General features: G+C 50.6%; 3 protein-coding genes across 3 annotated transcripts; 1 reads left to right on the top strand and 2 right to left on the bottom strand.

The window, feature by feature from the left end:
* Positions 1–983: 983 nt before the first annotated feature.
* Positions 984–2535, top strand: LOC34619022. The gene is made up of 4 exons (XM_026337796.1): positions 984–1065; positions 1182–1234; positions 1425–1930; positions 2259–2535. The coding sequence occupies exons 1-4, from the start codon at positions 984–986 to the stop codon at positions 2533–2535; spliced, it is 918 nt and encodes a 305-aa protein (XP_026193581.1).
* An 842-nt stretch (positions 2536–3377) lies between these two features.
* Positions 3378–11311, bottom strand: LOC34619021 (ABC transporter ATP-binding protein/permease wht-1). The gene is made up of 17 exons (XM_026337794.1): positions 11011–11311; positions 10347–10484; positions 10059–10106; positions 9795–9946; positions 9327–9451; positions 9000–9151; positions 8457–8712; positions 6882–6937; positions 6689–6758; positions 6291–6477; positions 5739–5899; positions 5233–5359; positions 4676–4783; positions 4250–4301; positions 3934–4001; positions 3625–3698; positions 3378–3429 (listed from the first exon to the last, which is right to left on the bottom strand). The coding sequence occupies exons 1-17, from the start codon at positions 11309–11311 to the stop codon at positions 3378–3380; spliced, it is 2127 nt and encodes a 708-aa protein (XP_026193579.1).
* A 1401-nt stretch (positions 11312–12712) lies between these two features.
* LOC34619020 (ATP-dependent rRNA helicase rrp3) lies at positions 12713–16689 on the bottom strand. The gene is made up of 6 exons (XM_026337793.1): positions 16594–16689; positions 14796–16139; positions 14352–14433; positions 13767–13923; positions 13384–13408; positions 12713–13261 (listed from the first exon to the last, which is right to left on the bottom strand). Exons 1-6 carry the CDS (start codon positions 16687–16689, stop codon positions 12713–12715), a joined length of 2253 nt encoding a protein of 750 aa, XP_026193578.1.
* Positions 16690–17163: the final 474 nt, after the last annotated feature.

The following is a 17163-nucleotide window of genomic DNA, read 5'->3' as shown; positions in this document are numbered from 1 at the left end:
TTACTCGGTGTTGTTTGCTGCCCACTTTACGTGGGATGGGAGGGGCATGAATAAAGCTCCTGTGAAGCGGAACAGCCAAAATTACATTGGAAATGCCAAGGAAGGATGTGGCCAGAACTACCTTTTATGGCTAATACTGTCATGTTGCCCTTTGTTCATGATGTACGTTTCAGCTTCATAGCAAACGCCTTGCAGGTAATACAAGACTTTTCTCATGGTGTCACGAAGAGCGAAAAGAGGTGTCCCTGCAAAGAAGCAGTTACTAGCAAAAAGTTCGCCCTAATTTGCTGCTGTCATTCTTTTGAAGGAATTTACAAAAGATTCTGACCTGCACTATGAATGCGTAAGGAGCGCTTTAGTGTGATCTCTGGCTTCGTGTTATAATGCCAGGGAACAGCATGCCTGCATGCCAGTAGTATGAGTTCACATTTGCTTATCCTTGTGAAAAAATGACATAACGACAATAAGGCCAGCAAGGGACCACCTGCATGCAAGCGGCAGCCCCAACGGGAGTGACACAGAATTGCTACAAAAGATGGAAATTTATTGTGTGAGCTGCCAAACACTTCAATTGAGTGCGTTAAATATTTTTTTCTTTCCAGCATTACCACACCATTGCGCCAATGCCTTATGTTTCATTTCTTTTGTACAACCGTCGATTTCTCTTTTCGAGTTCTGGCGTTCCTCTTGCAGCCAAGAATGCTCTACATGATATGGTAGTGCATTTTTCGGACACGTGAAGAAAATCTTTGGCTTATTATTCCTCGGATTCCTGACCTTCAAATCGTCTCTTCACGTTTGTGTAGGCCATTACAAAGCTCCGTTGTTGTTTGTGCCTTCGCCTGGTTGCCTGTACAAAGTGCCACGCAGTAACTTCATGCGCAAATCAACCTCGCTTTTGCCCGCCTCAAACAGAAGCTTCCTATCTCAACGTGGCCCGAAGTTCGAGCAGTGGCTGCCGGAGTTTCAGCCGTCATTAGAAGATGTCTGCCAACGCGCCTCTAAAAATAATCAAGGCTCCTCCCCTCCCTGCCCCCGCTGGTCGCCGCCCAATTGGCTTCCGAGGTGTGGTGCCTCTTTGTTTTGGGGTAGATTTGCGGTTATGAGTGACTGTGGAAAATTCGTTGCTTGGCGATTTATTGTTGCACCCGTGCGAATTCGTGCGTGTTCGTTCCTATCAGGCAACCATCAACACAAAAAGGCCCTCTATGACCCCGTTTTCCGCACTACGAAAGTCAGATCTCACGTTGTTGCTGCTGCTTGTGTTTTTCGGTCGATTTTTCTTCTGAAGTGTGTTTTTTCGGGCGCATCAACCTAATCGCACTCGTGCATCTGCTCGAGGTTTTAAGCCTGTGCAGCTTAATGGCTCCCTTCCACCTTCCTCCTAGTCTTTTTCTGTGCCGAATTCTTATTTGCTCCAATAGGTTCCATCTAATCTCGTACCGCGCTATCCAATTGACTGGAGGAATGGGGGGCGAGCCCTGCTGGTCGCTGCTCTGCACAAACTGGAAGGCAATTACAGTATGCAGCAGCAGCGCCTGCTCATGCCGCTGGTGCAGCGACAGCGGCCTTTGACCCCTGAAGCTTTGGTTGCTTCGGGGGAAGGGGGTTCAAGCTGCTGCTCTGCAGCAGAACTAGTATCGATGGGACGGAGGAAGAGTGCCAGAGCTGGTGCCGCCGCGGGTGCTGCAGCAAAGAGGCTGCTGTTGAGACACCGCAGAGCTCTTCAGTGGCAGGAAGGCGGGTATTGCAGCAGTCGATGTGGAGCAACGTGCAGCAAGAGCCCTTGGCGGTGTTTCTGCGCCTGGCGATGCAGAGGTATCTATCAGCATGCAACAAGGATGGACAGTCTGCTGATGAGCTACAAAGGAAAGACGGAGACAGAAAAGCCCCTCTTTGCTGTCAAACGGACCGAAGTTGCGCCTTCAAGGTGGGGAAAGAATTGGGATTAGGAGTGGATTATTCACTGAATCGCCTAGGTGTGGGCAGGCTGCACCTCATGAAGTGCGCCAGAGGTCTTGGGAAGGAGAGAGGGGGCACGAGTGCCGAAATAAAAAGCTATTCAATTTACAGCTGCATCAAGGAGCTATCGATAGATAATAAGGAAGCGCAAATCCAGAGGGGACTAGGTTTGCTTTACTATTAATTCCGGCGGAGTTTCAGGTGCATATGCGTTTATCGGACTGTGCGCCCTTTTTGTTGCCCTGTGCTCTCTTATTTAATTGAATAGCCCTTATGTGCGCGTCTTATTCCCGCAGGACGACATCTGAGGGGATGCTTTTTTGCGCTTCCAGTGGCTGTTTCCTCCCCACCGTGAAGAAGCCTCACTCTGCATTTGCTGCTTTCGACGAAGAGCAGCGGCACTCTCTTCTTTCTTCCCTCCGCTCGCGGGCTGTTGCTTGGAGCATTGAAGGAGAAGCAGGAGAGGAAGCAGACAGCGACAGAGAGGATGACATAGACGAAGAGGCTGAGGACTTGAAGCGATTCCTCATGAACAGAAATGAAAACAAACACATAGTGCAACGGCTGCACTAATCACAACGAAAATAAGGTTAAGCCAGCCCCCGTGGTTCGCTGTACATCTCCAGCACATACAGGAGTAAGAGCGAAAAGCGAAAACGGTAGATGCGGCTTCCTAATGTGCAGCATATCAAAAAGAAAAGATTTAATGTAAGAGATTCGAGAATTGAAGGGGGGCATGATTCTCAGATTATTTCTCACATAAGTTGAGGGAATCAAGTTCAAAAATGTTGTTCATGGAGGGCAGAAGGGGCCGCCATCGCTCCGTGTATACATTGTTTTGGCTCCTCTCTGAGGCCCCGATGATTCTGCTGCAGATTGCAGCCCGTAAAAGAACATTTTTTTGTAGTTATGATTCAAGCGCGCCATATCTATAAGAAACCAGTTGTCTGTTGCTCTTTACCGTACAATGGGTCTCTCGGTGGGAAAGGGAATGATGATATGCAGCGAGCGAGCAGGCGAGGATCAAGGGCATGATGCAGTGCGTAGATCAAAACAGCACGAATACTTAATCACATACATGCATGACACGCAGCTAAAATATTAGAGGCTTCTGCCGTTGGCAAAATCAGGCGATCTAGCACTCATGGGGGCAATTTCTGCTATTGCTCCGCACGCATCCAAATAAGGTAAAGACACAATGTAGCGAGTGGGAAGAAGGAACGGGGTGGCACCAGAACAATAAACGAAGGCCAAGCAGGCAAGGAGGTAGCGAGAAGTGGAAAACGGCAGACGGCGCGAAGCATGGACATCCCACCTTCGTGGTGCGAAACACAGAAGTCTTGCACAAATTCGTTTTATCAAGTGTCAAATGCGTGGTTCTTACTGCCCGTCTTCACTTTTTTTTCGCTGTGGCTTTACTTGCGACGATTTATTAGCAACAGGAAGCAGAGGCCCAACAATCGATACCTGCAGAAAGATGCTCACGAACTCCCTATGCAGCCTTAGTGTCTTTCAATCAGAACATTAGTGATAATCATGTGGGCATGGGGTGGATGGCAGAAAGATATGGGATTTGTCGAATGCAGGAGCACGCGGTGAAATAGGAAGAGCGCGACGCTGAGGAAAGAGTGTTTGTTTGAAATTCGTCGGCTAGGGGCATACACTACGATTTGTATGAGGATCATCAAGGCTGAGAACCATAATGAGTCTCTGTCCAATGCATAGTACTGCAACACCTGAGGAGAGGCAGGGGGTCGAAGAAATGACAAGCAAGGAGCACACGCCTTGGGCTTAAGGAACACATTTCTGCAGGCACTATTCAAGAGAAACGGAAGAAAAAAGAACCGCAGGCACGGTCATACGGTTGGGGGGAGAGACTATGGCAGGTGAAACTGCTCCACATGAGGGATAAGAGCAGGCAAAGCTGCGGTCAAGAGATGAACATTAAAAGAGCCCCTAGAAAAACAATACCTCGTCTCCATCAGAGTAGCACTGAGGAGGAAAAGAGTCCGCAGGACACGGATCTAGCACGGCGCCTTCTGAAAGAGGATACCCGAAACAGAAGCACACAAATAGGGGGCGTCTGTTCGGACTGCACAAAAGGTAAAAATGGATCACTAGGCATACAGCCGAACAGGGACAGAAATGCTCTGATACTGCGCCATCTCCAAGGACCAGAGAAAGCCGAGGCCAGAAGGAGATATCGGAGCGGAGGGAAACGATGAATAAAAAATAGGCCATAAGAACACATCCATGTGCCGTCATCATGCGCGTGCGTATCAGGTACCCCAGACGGCATGCATAACGCCAGACCATCCCCAACGAGCAGGCGAAAGGTACTGTAGCACAAAAACACGCATAAATAAAGCTAGAGGCTCATCATAAGCAAAAGGATCCGAACCCCAATTCATGATAGGCAACTTGGTGTCTCCGCCTTTATACATGTATCCGCTTGTCTCCGTGTTTGAAAGTTCATCAACCCTTTTTACGCGCATTTTTACGAGGTTGAAAGAGGCCTCTTCTCTGTTCCTACTCTGCAGACGGCCAAGGTGGGACTCCTCTCTTCTATGGAAAAAGGCGCCTGCCCCCTTTCCTGCTTGTGGTCAAGCACTTGTGTAGCTCACCCTTTAGCATAGCGTGGTTAGTATTGGCTCTTTCTTCTTATAGTTTTTGTGTGGAAGCATGCAAACAGACATCTGCAACTGAGTCATACTTGTAGCCAAATCCAAAAGTCCGGCATGCTCGACAGTATCACCAAGAAGCCCGACGCGAGAACCAATGGCATATACACGATTGGAACTACCGCGGATGCAAACTGCAGCTGAGAAAACCACAGCAGCAGCCAGACGCAAGGCATTAAGGGAGGGCTGGCAGCCAGTAGACATTAAGGACTTCAAAATGGAGGGCGCACTCGACATGGAAGGAACAGGCGGCGAAGACAAGCAATGCGCGCAGCTCGAAAAAATATATCAGGCGTACACAACTGGCAAATATTCACTATAATCGTCAGAATAGAGGGGCGCCGGCAGTCCGATGTCTAGATTGAAAAGAAATGGTTTTGCCTTCATTTGCTAAGCAGATGCAAGCCAACATTTTATGGGAGAACAAAAAAAAGCAATGAGGTAAGATTTTAAATGTAGAAGGATATGCTACAAAAACATTCTGTCTAGTCGACAGGATCTAGAGCGAACATCCATCTAGCAGGACTGTGAGCTGCTACTTTTCCCGTTACTACGCTTTTCTTAAGTTAGGATCTTTGTGCTGCCTGACAGTAGGTGCAACACTCGAAATCACATATCCAATGGAAATGGCGCTGTTGGTCGTCAGTAGGATGAAGGCCATCCCCAGCAGCCATCGAACTAGCGCATCGTTCAAGCCGATCATGAACCACGCTATCCTGAAAACATAAAATTGAATGTGCAGACCAGTACCAGATCACTAGCAATGGGAACAAGCTACATCTTCCTCAGTAGCTGCCGCTGTTGACGAACAGTGTAGCGTAGAGTCAGACTTGGAGGGGTTGCAGATATGAGTTCGGCAGATCCAGTTAATCAACCGCAAAACCAGCAAACCTAAATTTACATTGGGCACAAAAGTAGTACCCGTTTCCCGTGCTGAGGGATTGCATGTGAGTCCAGTTGCAGCTGAACTGACTGCGCAGTTTTATGAACAAATTCATTTGCTACCCCCCACGAAAAAATTCACTTCGAAAAGCAATAGGCTTGAAGATGTATAGTCCTTTACATGGATATGAGTCGAAATCCTAATTGACTCACGTGGTGAACAATATGGGGAAAGAGAGCTGAAGAGAGAAGTCTGCGATCATCTTGGCGCAATAGTATGAAGATAGGCGATAGAGTCCTGACTGGTACTCCCGAAGTGCCAGGACTTTATCTACAGTGAAAGTTTGCAGCACGGAGACCATCCCCAAGGTGCTCTAAACGCAACAGGGTAAAACAGGTCATTGGTCATTTCTCGTGTTGTACATGGAAATACGGAGGAGCAACAGCCCTAAAAAGCAATATTCATTAAACACAGGAGGCGAAGGGGGAGACACCTCAATGACATCGAAAAGGAGAGAGGACCCAAAGGAGGTCGAGTTGGGGGAAGGGCTCAAAGCTGCTGATATCAGTGCTTCCTGACCAATGCCAATATGCACATACTCAAAGTTGTAGATGTATCTATTCCCACATTCACAGCCTTTCCATATACGTGCCGTGATCTTCTAAGAGGCGAACCGTATCGACGAAAAGAGGTAAGGAAATAAAAATTGAAGCTTTCACTGAGAAGAAAATATGCCTTGTAGCTAGTTAGACAGCTCGCCCGACCTGATTAAGAACAATAAAAATAGTGGCTCCGTTTCGGGAAAGGTAATTTTGTTTCGAAAGACGAAGGAATATAAACCCCACAAGCAGCGCAAGAATGAACGTCTGCGCAACGCGTGCCTGAAAAAGGCGAGGATTCCGTCTGTTGCTGATGAAGGCGCGGCTAGTCAAAGTGAGCAATTCCTCGATCCTGCGTGAAAGGGAAAGGGCAGAGAACACAGGCGGCAGGAAGGGACTTGACAGAGAGTACTTGATGTAGAAGGAAGACATGAAAGCAGACGTCTGTATTTCTTTCGCTCTCCTCTTTCTTTCATCTTGCGGTTGCGGAATCCTATGGTGCCTCCGTAACAGAGGCGCTGTCGATGCATTCATAAACAAAAGGAATACCGTTCCTTTCTTACCAGCTGGGCTGGTATCTTCCAATTGCGTCTTTTGCAGCATCCACATCTAGCTCCGGCGTTGAATGATCACCTTTGCATTTTCCCGTACACATTGAGAAAATTAAAATATATGCTTTAGTGCCGCTCAACAAGCGAGAAGACGGTTCGAGTGCTTAGCAGTAACCCTAAGGATTCCGTCTAGTTCTAGAACCACCTGTCTGTTTGCATCGGAAAACACCTAATGACGCTGCTTCCATCAAGAATGCGCCACTTTTGGTTCATAAATTTAGGTTTCTGCCGATCCTCATGCCTGCAAAACTCTTAAATCTCGTTGGGAGTATCTGCGTAGGGCGGCTAAGGAAACGACATTGCGGATGAAAGCTCGAAGGTTACAATGGGAGAACAGCTGAAAAGACGGCGCATGCCGCAGAGTGCCACGCACCATCAACATAGGAAGTTCCATCCTGCACACAGAATTTAGGTACACAATAGCCAAAGAGATGGCAGCACTGGAAGGGCAGCCAAGCCATTCACGGAAGAGCTGTTTGGGAGAATGGCTAAACTGCCTTCGCAACAAGAGAGGCGCAACGGAATTCTCAGAAGCGGCAGTAAGCGTCCAGCAGAAAAATGCATCTTCATGCGTGTAGGACAAATCGCAAGTCCGCGTTTGCGTCTGCTATCCACTATAATAAAGCGAGTGTATAAGTTACAGGTTCGCCGGAATTATATGCAGTCCAATGCCAGTGGTGTGCCCAAGCCCACGCCCCTTCGAGACACCTCTCCCATGCTGAGGGAGCCTCGCGACTACGCACAGAAGATTAGCTCCTTGCTAGTAAATGAAAAGCTCAAGGGCTAGAAGTGCAGGGGGAGTGGCATGATCCAAGGCGCGGGGCAGCAAGGACGGCGACAGCGATGAATCGAACAACATCTATCAACGAGAACGAGACAGCCACGGAGGGAGATCGCAGAAAGTGACGCAACACACTCGGTGAGATGTACCTGAAAGTCTTGGCAAACTGCCGTGCTGTTCGTCGAGGCCATATGCTTTTCTCGAATTTGTTGCTGCTCGACCAAATACACACAGCAAGAAATGGAGTCGTGGAAAAGCATTCCAACGCTGCATAGTCGCAAAAAGAGTACCACAGTGCAGCGAAGGGCCATAGAAGAGCTTTATTCGGCTTTAGATTGCCGTGAAAGCTGGCGCAGTGGGGGAAGCTGCACTGGAAAACATGTGGCAAGGGAGAGAGAAGACGAACATGAGACTGCGCCAAAAGACAGCATAGTAGAAGTGAGAGGGAGAGGCTGTGCCGCATAGCGGAGAGCAGCCAGCTACGCCCCTGATGGAAAAGAAAGCTACATCCTGCCAAAACAAAGAGTCTCTAAGGGGCATGGTCTGGACATACCCATTCACAGAGAAAGTCTGCGCGTGTCGCGTTCCAATGAGCAGCCAGCCTGCGCAGGAAACCAGTCAAATCAACGCCTCTGCGCCATGCCATAGTTTCACTTGTTTGTGCAGTCCGGCATTTTCAAGCTCAGGCGCTGTTGGCTCTTGCTCGTGGGGTGGTCGTGGAAAGACACACAGACACTCACACGCAGCTGGGAATAAGGTAACCAAGTGAAACTCGCTTGTGGCATTGCTGGGGACAAGCGTATCTGCAATGCATGTTCACGCGCGGTCCATCTAAAGAAACGTGATTTTGATAGAGCTACCAACCGCAGTGTCGTAAGAAGACGTGGAGCAGGTTAGGGATGCCCAGCAGGAACGACTGCTGCTGCTCTGTCGCCTTACATTTCAGGTGAGCATGTGCCCATGTCATCACGATTATGGGCATTTCCGATGAGCTGGTGCTTCATGAGTAGCTCTATCAGGTATTCAGGAACGCTTGTAAAGGCGGGACAGAAGTGGCCCAGTCGAGAAAAGTACAGCAACGTCGCTTCTCTTTCGCCAAAGAAGGCGATTCGCCCTTGGCTCAGGAGGAGCACCTTGGAGAACATATCAAAAATTGTTGAGCTGGGCTGGTGGATTGTGCAAATGATGGTCCGTCCTAAGCCAAAAAGCGAAGCACAAGAGACCAGAAGCGTGAGGGGCGAACAAGACGGATCGAGGTAGAAGAAACAGCAGCGAGGAGTTTTTGAGCGCGTCGAGGCAAGAAGAGAGAGGTTGATCAAAGGGATGGATTCAAGTACTTCGAAGAGCAAACACGGGAAACAGTCTGATGGGGAATGAGGAGAAACAGGCACACGAGACGAAGGAAATAAGCCCAGAAAAGGTACTCGAAAACGGCTGATGAAGGAGAAGCACAGGAACATAAACAAGGGCAGCTGCGCATACCTCGATTTGCAAGAACCTGGAAGATGCGCATTACATTTTCCGCTATGGAGGCGTCAAGTCCCGTAGTGGGTTCGTCGGCAAAGATGACTGACGGATTTGTCATCATCTCCGTTGCAATGTTCAGCCGCTTCTTCTCTCCTCCACTGATGCCTCTTTGGAAAACAAAACGAACTGAAGCATCTTAGGATCATTCTCTGCTTCGAAAGCAGCACCTGCCGACGGGCAGGCCCCTCAGTTGCGAGGGTAAAAAACCCCTTAACTGCAGCCTCGGACGCAACTGGCTGCTTTCAAGTTTTGGCTACAAAGAGACAGCCGCCGGAAGCCTACCGTTTGGCTGCCATCTGCAGGTTGCCAATCCGAGAGTTCTTCACATTTGAGAGGCCGTACAATTCAATCAAAGAATCCACGAGCCTCGTCCTCGCCTCTTTCCTCAATCCGGTTCGCAGACGCGCCTGAGTCCGTCAAGACGAAGTCGTAAAACCTAGAGCGCTTTCTCTGCATATGTTAGCAAACCAGCTACCCGCTATCTAGCAGTGCTGCTGGCCACCACAGCTCTCACACGCTTGCTAGCCCCCTATCTCAACATACGAGTGGTCTTTCACTCGCGTCTAATGCCACATATCTCCATACTCGGAGAAACCGCATTCCTCTATTTAGCGGAGGTCGTGTGACTGCGCGCTTGTCAAAAGTAAGCACGTCCTAGGATACATCTAGAAGACGAGCTGGCTGGAGACAAAAGCCTGTACTCCACAAGCTTGGTGGTGCTGGTCCCCCAATGGATGATGTCGAGCTCACAACGCAGTCCAGGTGCTCCTGCACAGTGATAAATCCGTAAAAGATGGCTGTCTGCTGAATGTAGCAGCAAAGTCGCTTCACCGCATTCGCGCCAAGAGCTTTTCCGTTGAACAGCACGGACCCTGTGTTCGTCACGATGCGGCGGCTCAGAACTATACAGGCAATAACAGCAACACGCAGGCGAAAAAGTGCAGACAAGCAGATAGGGACAGAGCGCAAGAGTCAACTGTACGTGACAAACAGCACAGCTGCACTGAGAAGTACCGTTGAGGAGCGTCGATTTGCCTGCACCACTCGCACCCATGAGGGCCACTGAACGCAACGCGGCAGGAGATTTCGGTTGACACAGTGTTCTTGCATGTGGAATTCTTCCTGATTCGGTTGCCTCGTATTGCTGGGAAGCATCTGGCTGGCTCTGTCTGTACGGCAGGTGTCGTTCAGCGTTGCACGAGTAGTAAGGCACACGAAACGTTAGCCTAAAGAGCGAGGAGGGCGGCGAGCAAAGCAGCAAACAACAGGCGAGCAAAGCAGCAAGTCGCATGGATTCGCTACCCATATCTCCGGGCTCAATGACACCGCTTATGCCATGAAGAAGCGTCTTTGCTTGGCTGGCTGCGAAAGTGGAGGCCACCTGCTGAACGACTGGCAACGCCAAGGCACCAGTGAGCCTTCTCGGTACTTTGACTTGTACTGTAGGTAGCGAAGCGAAATGCATACACCTATTCTTTTCACTAGTACTCTGAGGTGCTCTATCAGCTATGTCCTGCGACCACAAGATGCATGCGCCGCTTTAGGTCTGCGCTTAATGGCTTTATTACAGCCAACTAACGCGACAAGCAACAGGGCGTCCGACTTGAACCTTCCGTGCCTTGAGTGTGCACATATTCAGAGGTCGCAGAGAACAATCAGCATGTCGAAAAACAAACGAAGCGCGCTGTCCGGATCATCCATTCATTCGGTTCTTGAAGTTTCAGAAGAGCTACAGATACGTTCTAGAGGGCATAGGCTACACTATTTTTCTGGGGAGGACACACTGAAAAGGTAGGGGAACCAGCACTCTTCTTCATAGGCGTATTCTAAGGAGATCTCCGAAAAGAAACATAAGGGCGGTTTTATTGAATGAATCTGTATTTCTACAAGGCAATGTGCATATTGATCCCGGGGCGTTTACGCCTCCTCGATCGGACTCTCTACTCCCCCGTGCCTCTGGACTTACAAGATATATTTTCAAAGGCAACGTTAACTGGATGACAGGGCTTGAGATTCTTGAGTCCCGTGTACGGCGGCACTTGCTCTACCTCCTCTGGCATGGAATCTCCGGCATTCTCATGGACTTCTGCATTGTCAGGGCAGCTGCTAGGCCGTTTATTCATCACACTCACCCGGCTAAGGCTTTTCTGGGGCTTTTGAATGAACTCGAAGGCTGCTATGTTTAATGCTTCGCAGCAGTCTACCGCCCCGGCTGCCGGTACTGAAGTGGAAAGCTGGTGAAGGACCTCCGACTCTGAAGCCTCCATGGCTGAGAATTGGGGAAGCCTCTGCCTGAAATACTTGCAATTTCTACTGAAAATAGGCAAAAATCAGTTTATCTGCATGTAAGAGCGACTAGAGAGAGGTGTGCATTACTCAGGATTTGCGCACTACAAAGACCCTATGGCTAGCGATGGGGAAGTAGCATTCTGCTTCTCCGACACATAGAGTGATTCGGCCATCCGCGTCACAAAGAAGCAGACCCAAAGGGACTCAAAAGGAGCTTAAAACAGGCCCAGGTAGCGGGCACTCAAGAATGCAAAACAAAGTAAACAAAGTGAATGTCTATGTCGGTCTTCCCCACGACTCGGGAGAAACGGCGGCACCAAGAGCATATTTTTGTTCTGGCCAGCAGTGGTAAAGAAAAGCTTCAATGATGTGCCTTGAATTATGCTTGCATGTGGCTCTGGAACCTTTTATTAGGCTCAATTGGGACTGCTGCCCTGAGGGTCGGCAGGTCACTGCTGGTTTTCCAGTGGGGTTTGGATCGTGCAAGGGGCTGTGCTCGTTGTCCCTTGTCTTTAGCAAGAGCTTCCATTTGGCATGGATTTAGTAAGTGTCGTACAATAGTGTAGGTTTGAACATTAAGGCAAGCGCAAATTATTTCAGGGTTGCGTTTCCACGAAGGACTGCTGCCTGTGTCAGCATCTACAGGCGGGTGCCCACAACTTTCCATAAAGATTCGCGTACTCCAAGACATTGCAGGTGGCTCTTTCCTTCTCTTGATATAAGTAAAACCTGCTAAAAACCAATATTTTCGTGCAACTATGCTCATAATCCAAGCTGTGTGGACCGTGGGCCACACGGCTTATGTGCTGGGTTTTATTTTGCGCCCCACAAAGTAGACATTTTGAGCATTTGTTTAAAGAATTGATCTCTGCCGGTGCAGATGTTGTGAACTTTCTGGCTGAGAGGCACTTCGGTGTCGGCTTCACGCTATGATTTCAGTAGGAGCTTTATGAGTCACCTTAAATCCTGGAGGATAGCATACCGAAGGGACGCTGCTCTTGCTTAACACACCCTCCTAAAGTCCTCCTCTTGACGCCACTCACCCTCCAAAAGCATTTTATCATTGCTGAAGGAGCCAAGGATGAGCACTAAGGAGACGGAGCCCCGCTCAACCCCCTCACTGGTCACATGGCACTCGTTGCAGCACCGTGCTCTCACAGGCATAGCTCAAAAAAAATTGGCAATGCAGGTGCTCTATGTGCTCTCTAGGGTATGCGTAGTAATACAAAGTAAAGTTCATAGAATGTAGCCCAAATGGTTCACCCATCCCTTACTCTGTGCTAATACATCGATGGCTTAAAAGCTTGGAAGCGGCTCTGATGTGCCCATTGTTTTGCCTTTCCTGGAGTTCTGACCTGCAAACACAATCCGTTTCAATGCTAGTTGGACAGCATGCAGCACAACACAAGAGCAGCAGGCACGCTTTGTAGAGTGTTGCCCACTCGAGGCACGCATCCCATGCGGCTAGTTAAAGCAGCACCGCGATCATCTGCAGGTTCCCAAAGAGTCACACGAGCGCGGAACGATTCCGTCGTCAGCCTCTCCCCGACCCTCACAATAACCGCTATGCTGAGGCATGCGCACGTCTTTAGACGCACAGCTGCAATTATTTCACCCTTTGAAGATTGTTGGCAAAGCTTCCGTGTTAACTGGCATACAGTCGCTGAAACAAAAGGCACCTGTTCATCGCGTTGTATTGCTTGTACCACCTGGCACTCTATTGGGGTTTGGCTCCCCAAAGGAAAGACTCCATTGCTCTTCCCAGTATTCCAAACCCCTGGCCAGCCGTTGGCGGCAGCAGAACACCTCCCTGTTGCCTCCTTTTGCGCAACTTTGGCAGTCTTCAGTGCTACTTCGTTAGATTGCCCTGTTTTGCTATTCTTTAATAAGGGCTCCTTAGCGGGCGGCCGCAGAATAGATGTGTTGATCTAACATGTAACTTGGATCACATGATCTGGTTCATCTACAGCTTGAAGCAAGTTCTAATCGCCCTCCCTCTCATTTGCTTTTCGCTATTTGTTTTGGTACTTTAGGCACTTGCGACATTCACCTCATTCCCTGCCCATTCCCAGCCCCTGAAGTCCGTAAAACCCTAATAATCCGCGTTGTGGCGGAGAAGGCACAAGGCCGGACGGGGCGGAGGGAGCAGGAGCGAGGATGAGTCAAATGCCATGTGCAAATAAGCGGAAACCGCACTGCACACACCTACACACTCCTGATGAAGCCTAGACACTAAACTCTGCAGGTATCCCCTAATCCCTAAATGATGCCCACTGTACCTGAGGGTTATGTGTAGCATATCACCGTGTATAGGGTACAAATGAGCCCTTTTAGGAAAAAACCACGTCCTCCCAGTCTTCAAAAATGCCATTTTGGGCTGGGTCCTCTCACGTCCGCAGCAAAACAGGTTCGGACAAAATATGCCTCCCTTACATTCCCTCAGCTCTATTCCGCTTCTCCCGCCTAAGCCTCCGGTATTCTTTTTGCGCAGTTTCGTATATTTCCGCCTTCTGTTCAAAGCCATTGAGGCGTAAGCGATCGAGCGCTTGCGCCTCCGCGCCCAGCATCTGTCGCACCTTCTTTGCTAGACCTGAGAGAGACAGACAGGGCCACAGCAAAAAAAGAGAATCATCTTTCAAGACCTAGAAACGCACAGGGGAGCAGGCGTGGAGTGGCAAGTGGCATGCTAACTGTGAATCCTTGGGACGCACAGAACGAGTCACTCGACTAAGCGGCAGCTACACGGAGAGAAAAGAAGCAATAAGGATACTAAACCCAAGACAAAAAAGCTCCACACAGAAGTCTTCAAACAAAAGGAGCCAAAATCTTTTCTATCAACCGCATTTCGCCTCGCCTCTGTTTATCCGCCTGTACGGCACTTTAGGTCTGTCTATCTAGCTCATTCTGTAGAAGATCTCCATCTATGTTCTTTTCCTGCCCATTCGCTCTGCTTCTCGCCTGCCGTCTACCCTCAGCCCTCCTACTTTCCGCCTGCGGCCTTTCGAGGAGCTGTCTTACCAATTTGGGAGAGCGGCTGCTCCTGAAGTCGGCATCCAATGAAGTCCTCTATGCGGTGAAGGGCGGCAACATCCACAGGGTCCTGCACATCCCACGCACCACACCCAACACACATACACACAAACACAAAGGCCTAGTTGGGCATAGTACGTAGACCCCTGCCAGCCGCCAATCTCATCCTCAAGGACTGCCGTCTGCCAGCAGCGCAAGCCATACGTCTTCAAATGAGCTGTGGCTGAAGCGCAACGGGGATTCATGCCCAATAGAGAAACGCATGCAGTCCGCAAGACAGGGCCCTTAGAGAGGGCCCTTTTGAGGGGCCCTCTCTAAGGGCCCCTAGAGGCTCCGCTGTTGAGATGCACCCACATAGAACTCCCCAGAAACCCTACAGGAGGCCCCCTACGTGTACAGAAGGGGCCTCCGATGTGCCTGTGTAAGACTCACCACGAATGTGACCGCAACTCCCCTTCTCCCAGCGCGAGCAGTGCGACCAACGCGGTGCACATATACTTCTGGCTCTTTAGGAGGCTGCAGATTGATGACGAAGTCTAAATTCGGGAGATCCAAGCCCCGCGCTGCAACGTCTGTTGCAACAAGGAGACGCATGTGCTGGCTACGGAACGCCGAGAGAGCGGCAACTCGCTGCCTCTGCTGTAAGAGTGAGTGCAGGCAAACGCATGCGATCCCCAGCTGCTGCAGGGCTGTAGCGAGTTGCTGCGTCCGCCGCACGGAACCCCCAAAGACGATGCCACGCTGGGAGACGAATGGCTCCTCCTGCAGCAAGTGCAGCACGTAGACTCCCCGCATGGCTGCCGGAACAAAGATGTAGCGATGTTGTAGCTGGGGAGGACAGGCTGTTGCTGCCTCGGGATGCAGCAACGGCATGCGGTCGTCACCAAACTCCTGCTGCAGCTGCAGCAGCGCAGGACTGTGACTTGCAGAGAGCAACAGGGTCTGCCTCCCCGACGCAGCAGCAGGTAGCGCAGACAGCAACAATCCCAAATCGGGGCCGAATTCCTCGCTCAACAGTCTGTCGGCTTCATCCAATACCAAGCAATCAACAGCTCCTAGCCGCTCATGAATGGAACCCCTGACCGACGCTCGGAAAGTCTTCCGTTCCTCTGTGTCATTGCCCCTCTCTCCCCCACTTTCACATTCGCTTGCGTCTACCCCGTCAGCTGCTTCCTCTGCCGCTGCTACGCCTCTCTCTCTTTGCAGCAAGTCCGCCAGTCTCCCAGGAGTCGACAGAACCACATGCGGCGCCTGCTGTTGCAGTGCAGTGGCTTCAATCATCATGTCCCTCCCTCCGGTCACCTCCACCCAGCGGAGGGCAAGGTGCTGTCCATACACCCCAAACTGCTCCCCCACCTGCGAAACAAGCTCCCGTGCAGGCAGCAGCACTAAAGCCATAAAGGCGTGCCCTATGCCCTGATGCAGGCGCTGCAGCACTGGCAACAAGTAGCACAAAGTTTTGCCGGTACCCGTAGGGGCGATCGCACAGAAATCGTGTCCCGAAAGCCCCAAAGGGAGAGAAACGCGCTGCACTGGAGTCGGCTCTAAGATAGAGAGATGCTGCAAGACAGCACAGAGGGACGGGCAGACGCCTAAGGAACCGAAAGTGGACGAGGCTGTGGCTACGGATGCTGAGGCCGTGCCAGGAGCGGCAGAGATTTCTGGCGTCTCCACCGAGTCATCTTCACCAGATGACTCGACGTCGTCGATCTGAATGGAAGCTGCGGTCTCAGAAGCGTCGGAAGCCTTCAAGGACCCATCTACGGCCTCCTCTGCCTGCGTTTTCTTCCGCTTCGGTGAACTCTGACAGTGCCGTGTTTTTGGAAGAGCCCCCGGAAGGCGGCGTGAACGCATCGCCATGGAGCGAAAGGCTGAGTAAATGCAGATTTCGGTCACCACGAGGAGGAGGACTCAGCAGAAGAACAGAAGAAGCAGATGCGGTGACGCCTCTAAGACTCAGCAGCGGAGGCGCTGCGGATACACCCCACCTCGAGGGGATCTGCTTGAGGGTCAAGTGAGAGGAATCTACATTCAAGAATGCTTTGCAAAATTACAAACATTGTTTTGCTATGCGTCTTGCTCGGTGTCCTGCCCACGTGTGGGGCGGGGCCCCTCACAGGCCGGGGGAGAGCGGAGGCCTCAACTACAGGTGCTCAAATAGATTCACTTGCAAACCCACGTGCGCAGAACATCCCTCTGTGGATGAAAAGACGCATTATGAGTTTTTAACCTGTCGAGCTAGCTCTGAGGCGATGCCGCGATCGTAACTGTCGAGCCGTCGTAGAGGATCTCTGTCGCACGGTCTCGGCGTTCCTCCAGGACGCATTCGCGCTTGTCTGGCATTTACCACGCGTAAATGCACGTCTCCCACTCCAGGAAAAAGTAGGAGCTGCCAAGCCAGAGAGCAACGTGTAATAGCATGGAAACTCCGAGAAGAGGGCGCTGAAAGTGTTCCTATTGTTTCACATCAGGGTGTGTTCTCCTCTCCCTCGCCAAAAAATAATCCGCTTTCACCCACAGTCCCCTGGCGTGCCGCGCACGTCCGCCAACATACGCTTTGAGAGTGTCCACTACATGGGCAGTCCTTAAGGTATCGGTAAGTATTGATAGAAGAGCCCGGATGCGAGCACAGGCGACCTACCGCAGAACCAGACTAGTTAGCTTCGTACCACGAAAATGGGCATCGCGCGCTAAGCTGCAATTTGGCGTTGGCCGCATATGCTTCAAATGCTCAAAGGGTGCAGGGCGTACACCCCAGCTCTCCTCCCCCTCTTCATCCCCAAACCAAGTGGGGTGGTGA

This window comes from Cyclospora cayetanensis, unplaced genomic scaffold, assembly GCF_002999335.1.
Source record: "Cyclospora cayetanensis isolate NF1_C8 unplaced genomic scaffold, CcayRef3 CcayRef3_contig_200, whole genome shotgun sequence".
Lineage (NCBI taxonomy): Eukaryota > Apicomplexa > Conoidasida > Eucoccidiorida > Eimeriidae > Cyclospora > Cyclospora cayetanensis.
This window is presented reverse-complemented; position numbering and strand designations above follow the sequence as displayed.

What these genes read in the sequence shown, in the direction of transcription:
- LOC34619022 (XM_026337796.1), top strand. Translation starts at nt 984, where the DNA reads ATGTCTGCCAACGCGCCTCTAAAAATAATCAAGGCTCCTCCCCTCCCT. An exon ending in CCGTTTTCCGCACTACGAAA is followed by an intron (nt 1,235 to 1,424) that starts GTCAGATCTCAC and finishes TTGCTCCAATAG; the next exon opens with GTTCCATCTAATCTCGTACC. An exon ending in ACCGAAGTTGCGCCTTCAAG is followed by an intron (nt 1,931 to 2,258) that starts GTGGGGAAAGAA and finishes TTATTCCCGCAG; the next exon opens with GACGACATCTGAGGGGATGC.
- LOC34619021 (XM_026337794.1), bottom strand. Translation starts at nt 11,311, where the DNA reads ATGGAGGCTTCAGAGTCGGAGGTCCTTCACCAGCTTTCCACTTCAGTA. An exon ending in CCAGGTTCTTGCAAATCGAG is followed by an intron (nt 8,713 to 8,999) that starts GTATGCGCAGCT and finishes TTTTTGGCTTAG; the next exon opens with GACGGACCATCATTTGCACA. An exon ending in TTTTTATTGTTCTTAATCAG is followed by an intron (nt 5,900 to 6,290) that starts GTCGGGCGAGCT and finishes TGTTGCGTTTAG; the next exon opens with AGCACCTTGGGGATGGTCTC.
- LOC34619020 (XM_026337793.1), bottom strand. Translation starts at nt 16,689, where the DNA reads ATGCGTCCTGGAGGAACGCCGAGACCGTGCGACAGAGATCCTCTACGA. An exon ending in CCTCAGAGCTAGCTCGACAG is followed by an intron (nt 16,140 to 16,593) that starts GTTAAAAACTCA and finishes AAGAAAACGCAG; the next exon opens with GCAGAGGAGGCCGTAGATGG. An exon ending in GAGTTGCGGTCACATTCGTG is followed by an intron (nt 14,434 to 14,795) that starts GTGAGTCTTACA and finishes TGGGATGTGCAG; the next exon opens with GACCCTGTGGATGTTGCCGC.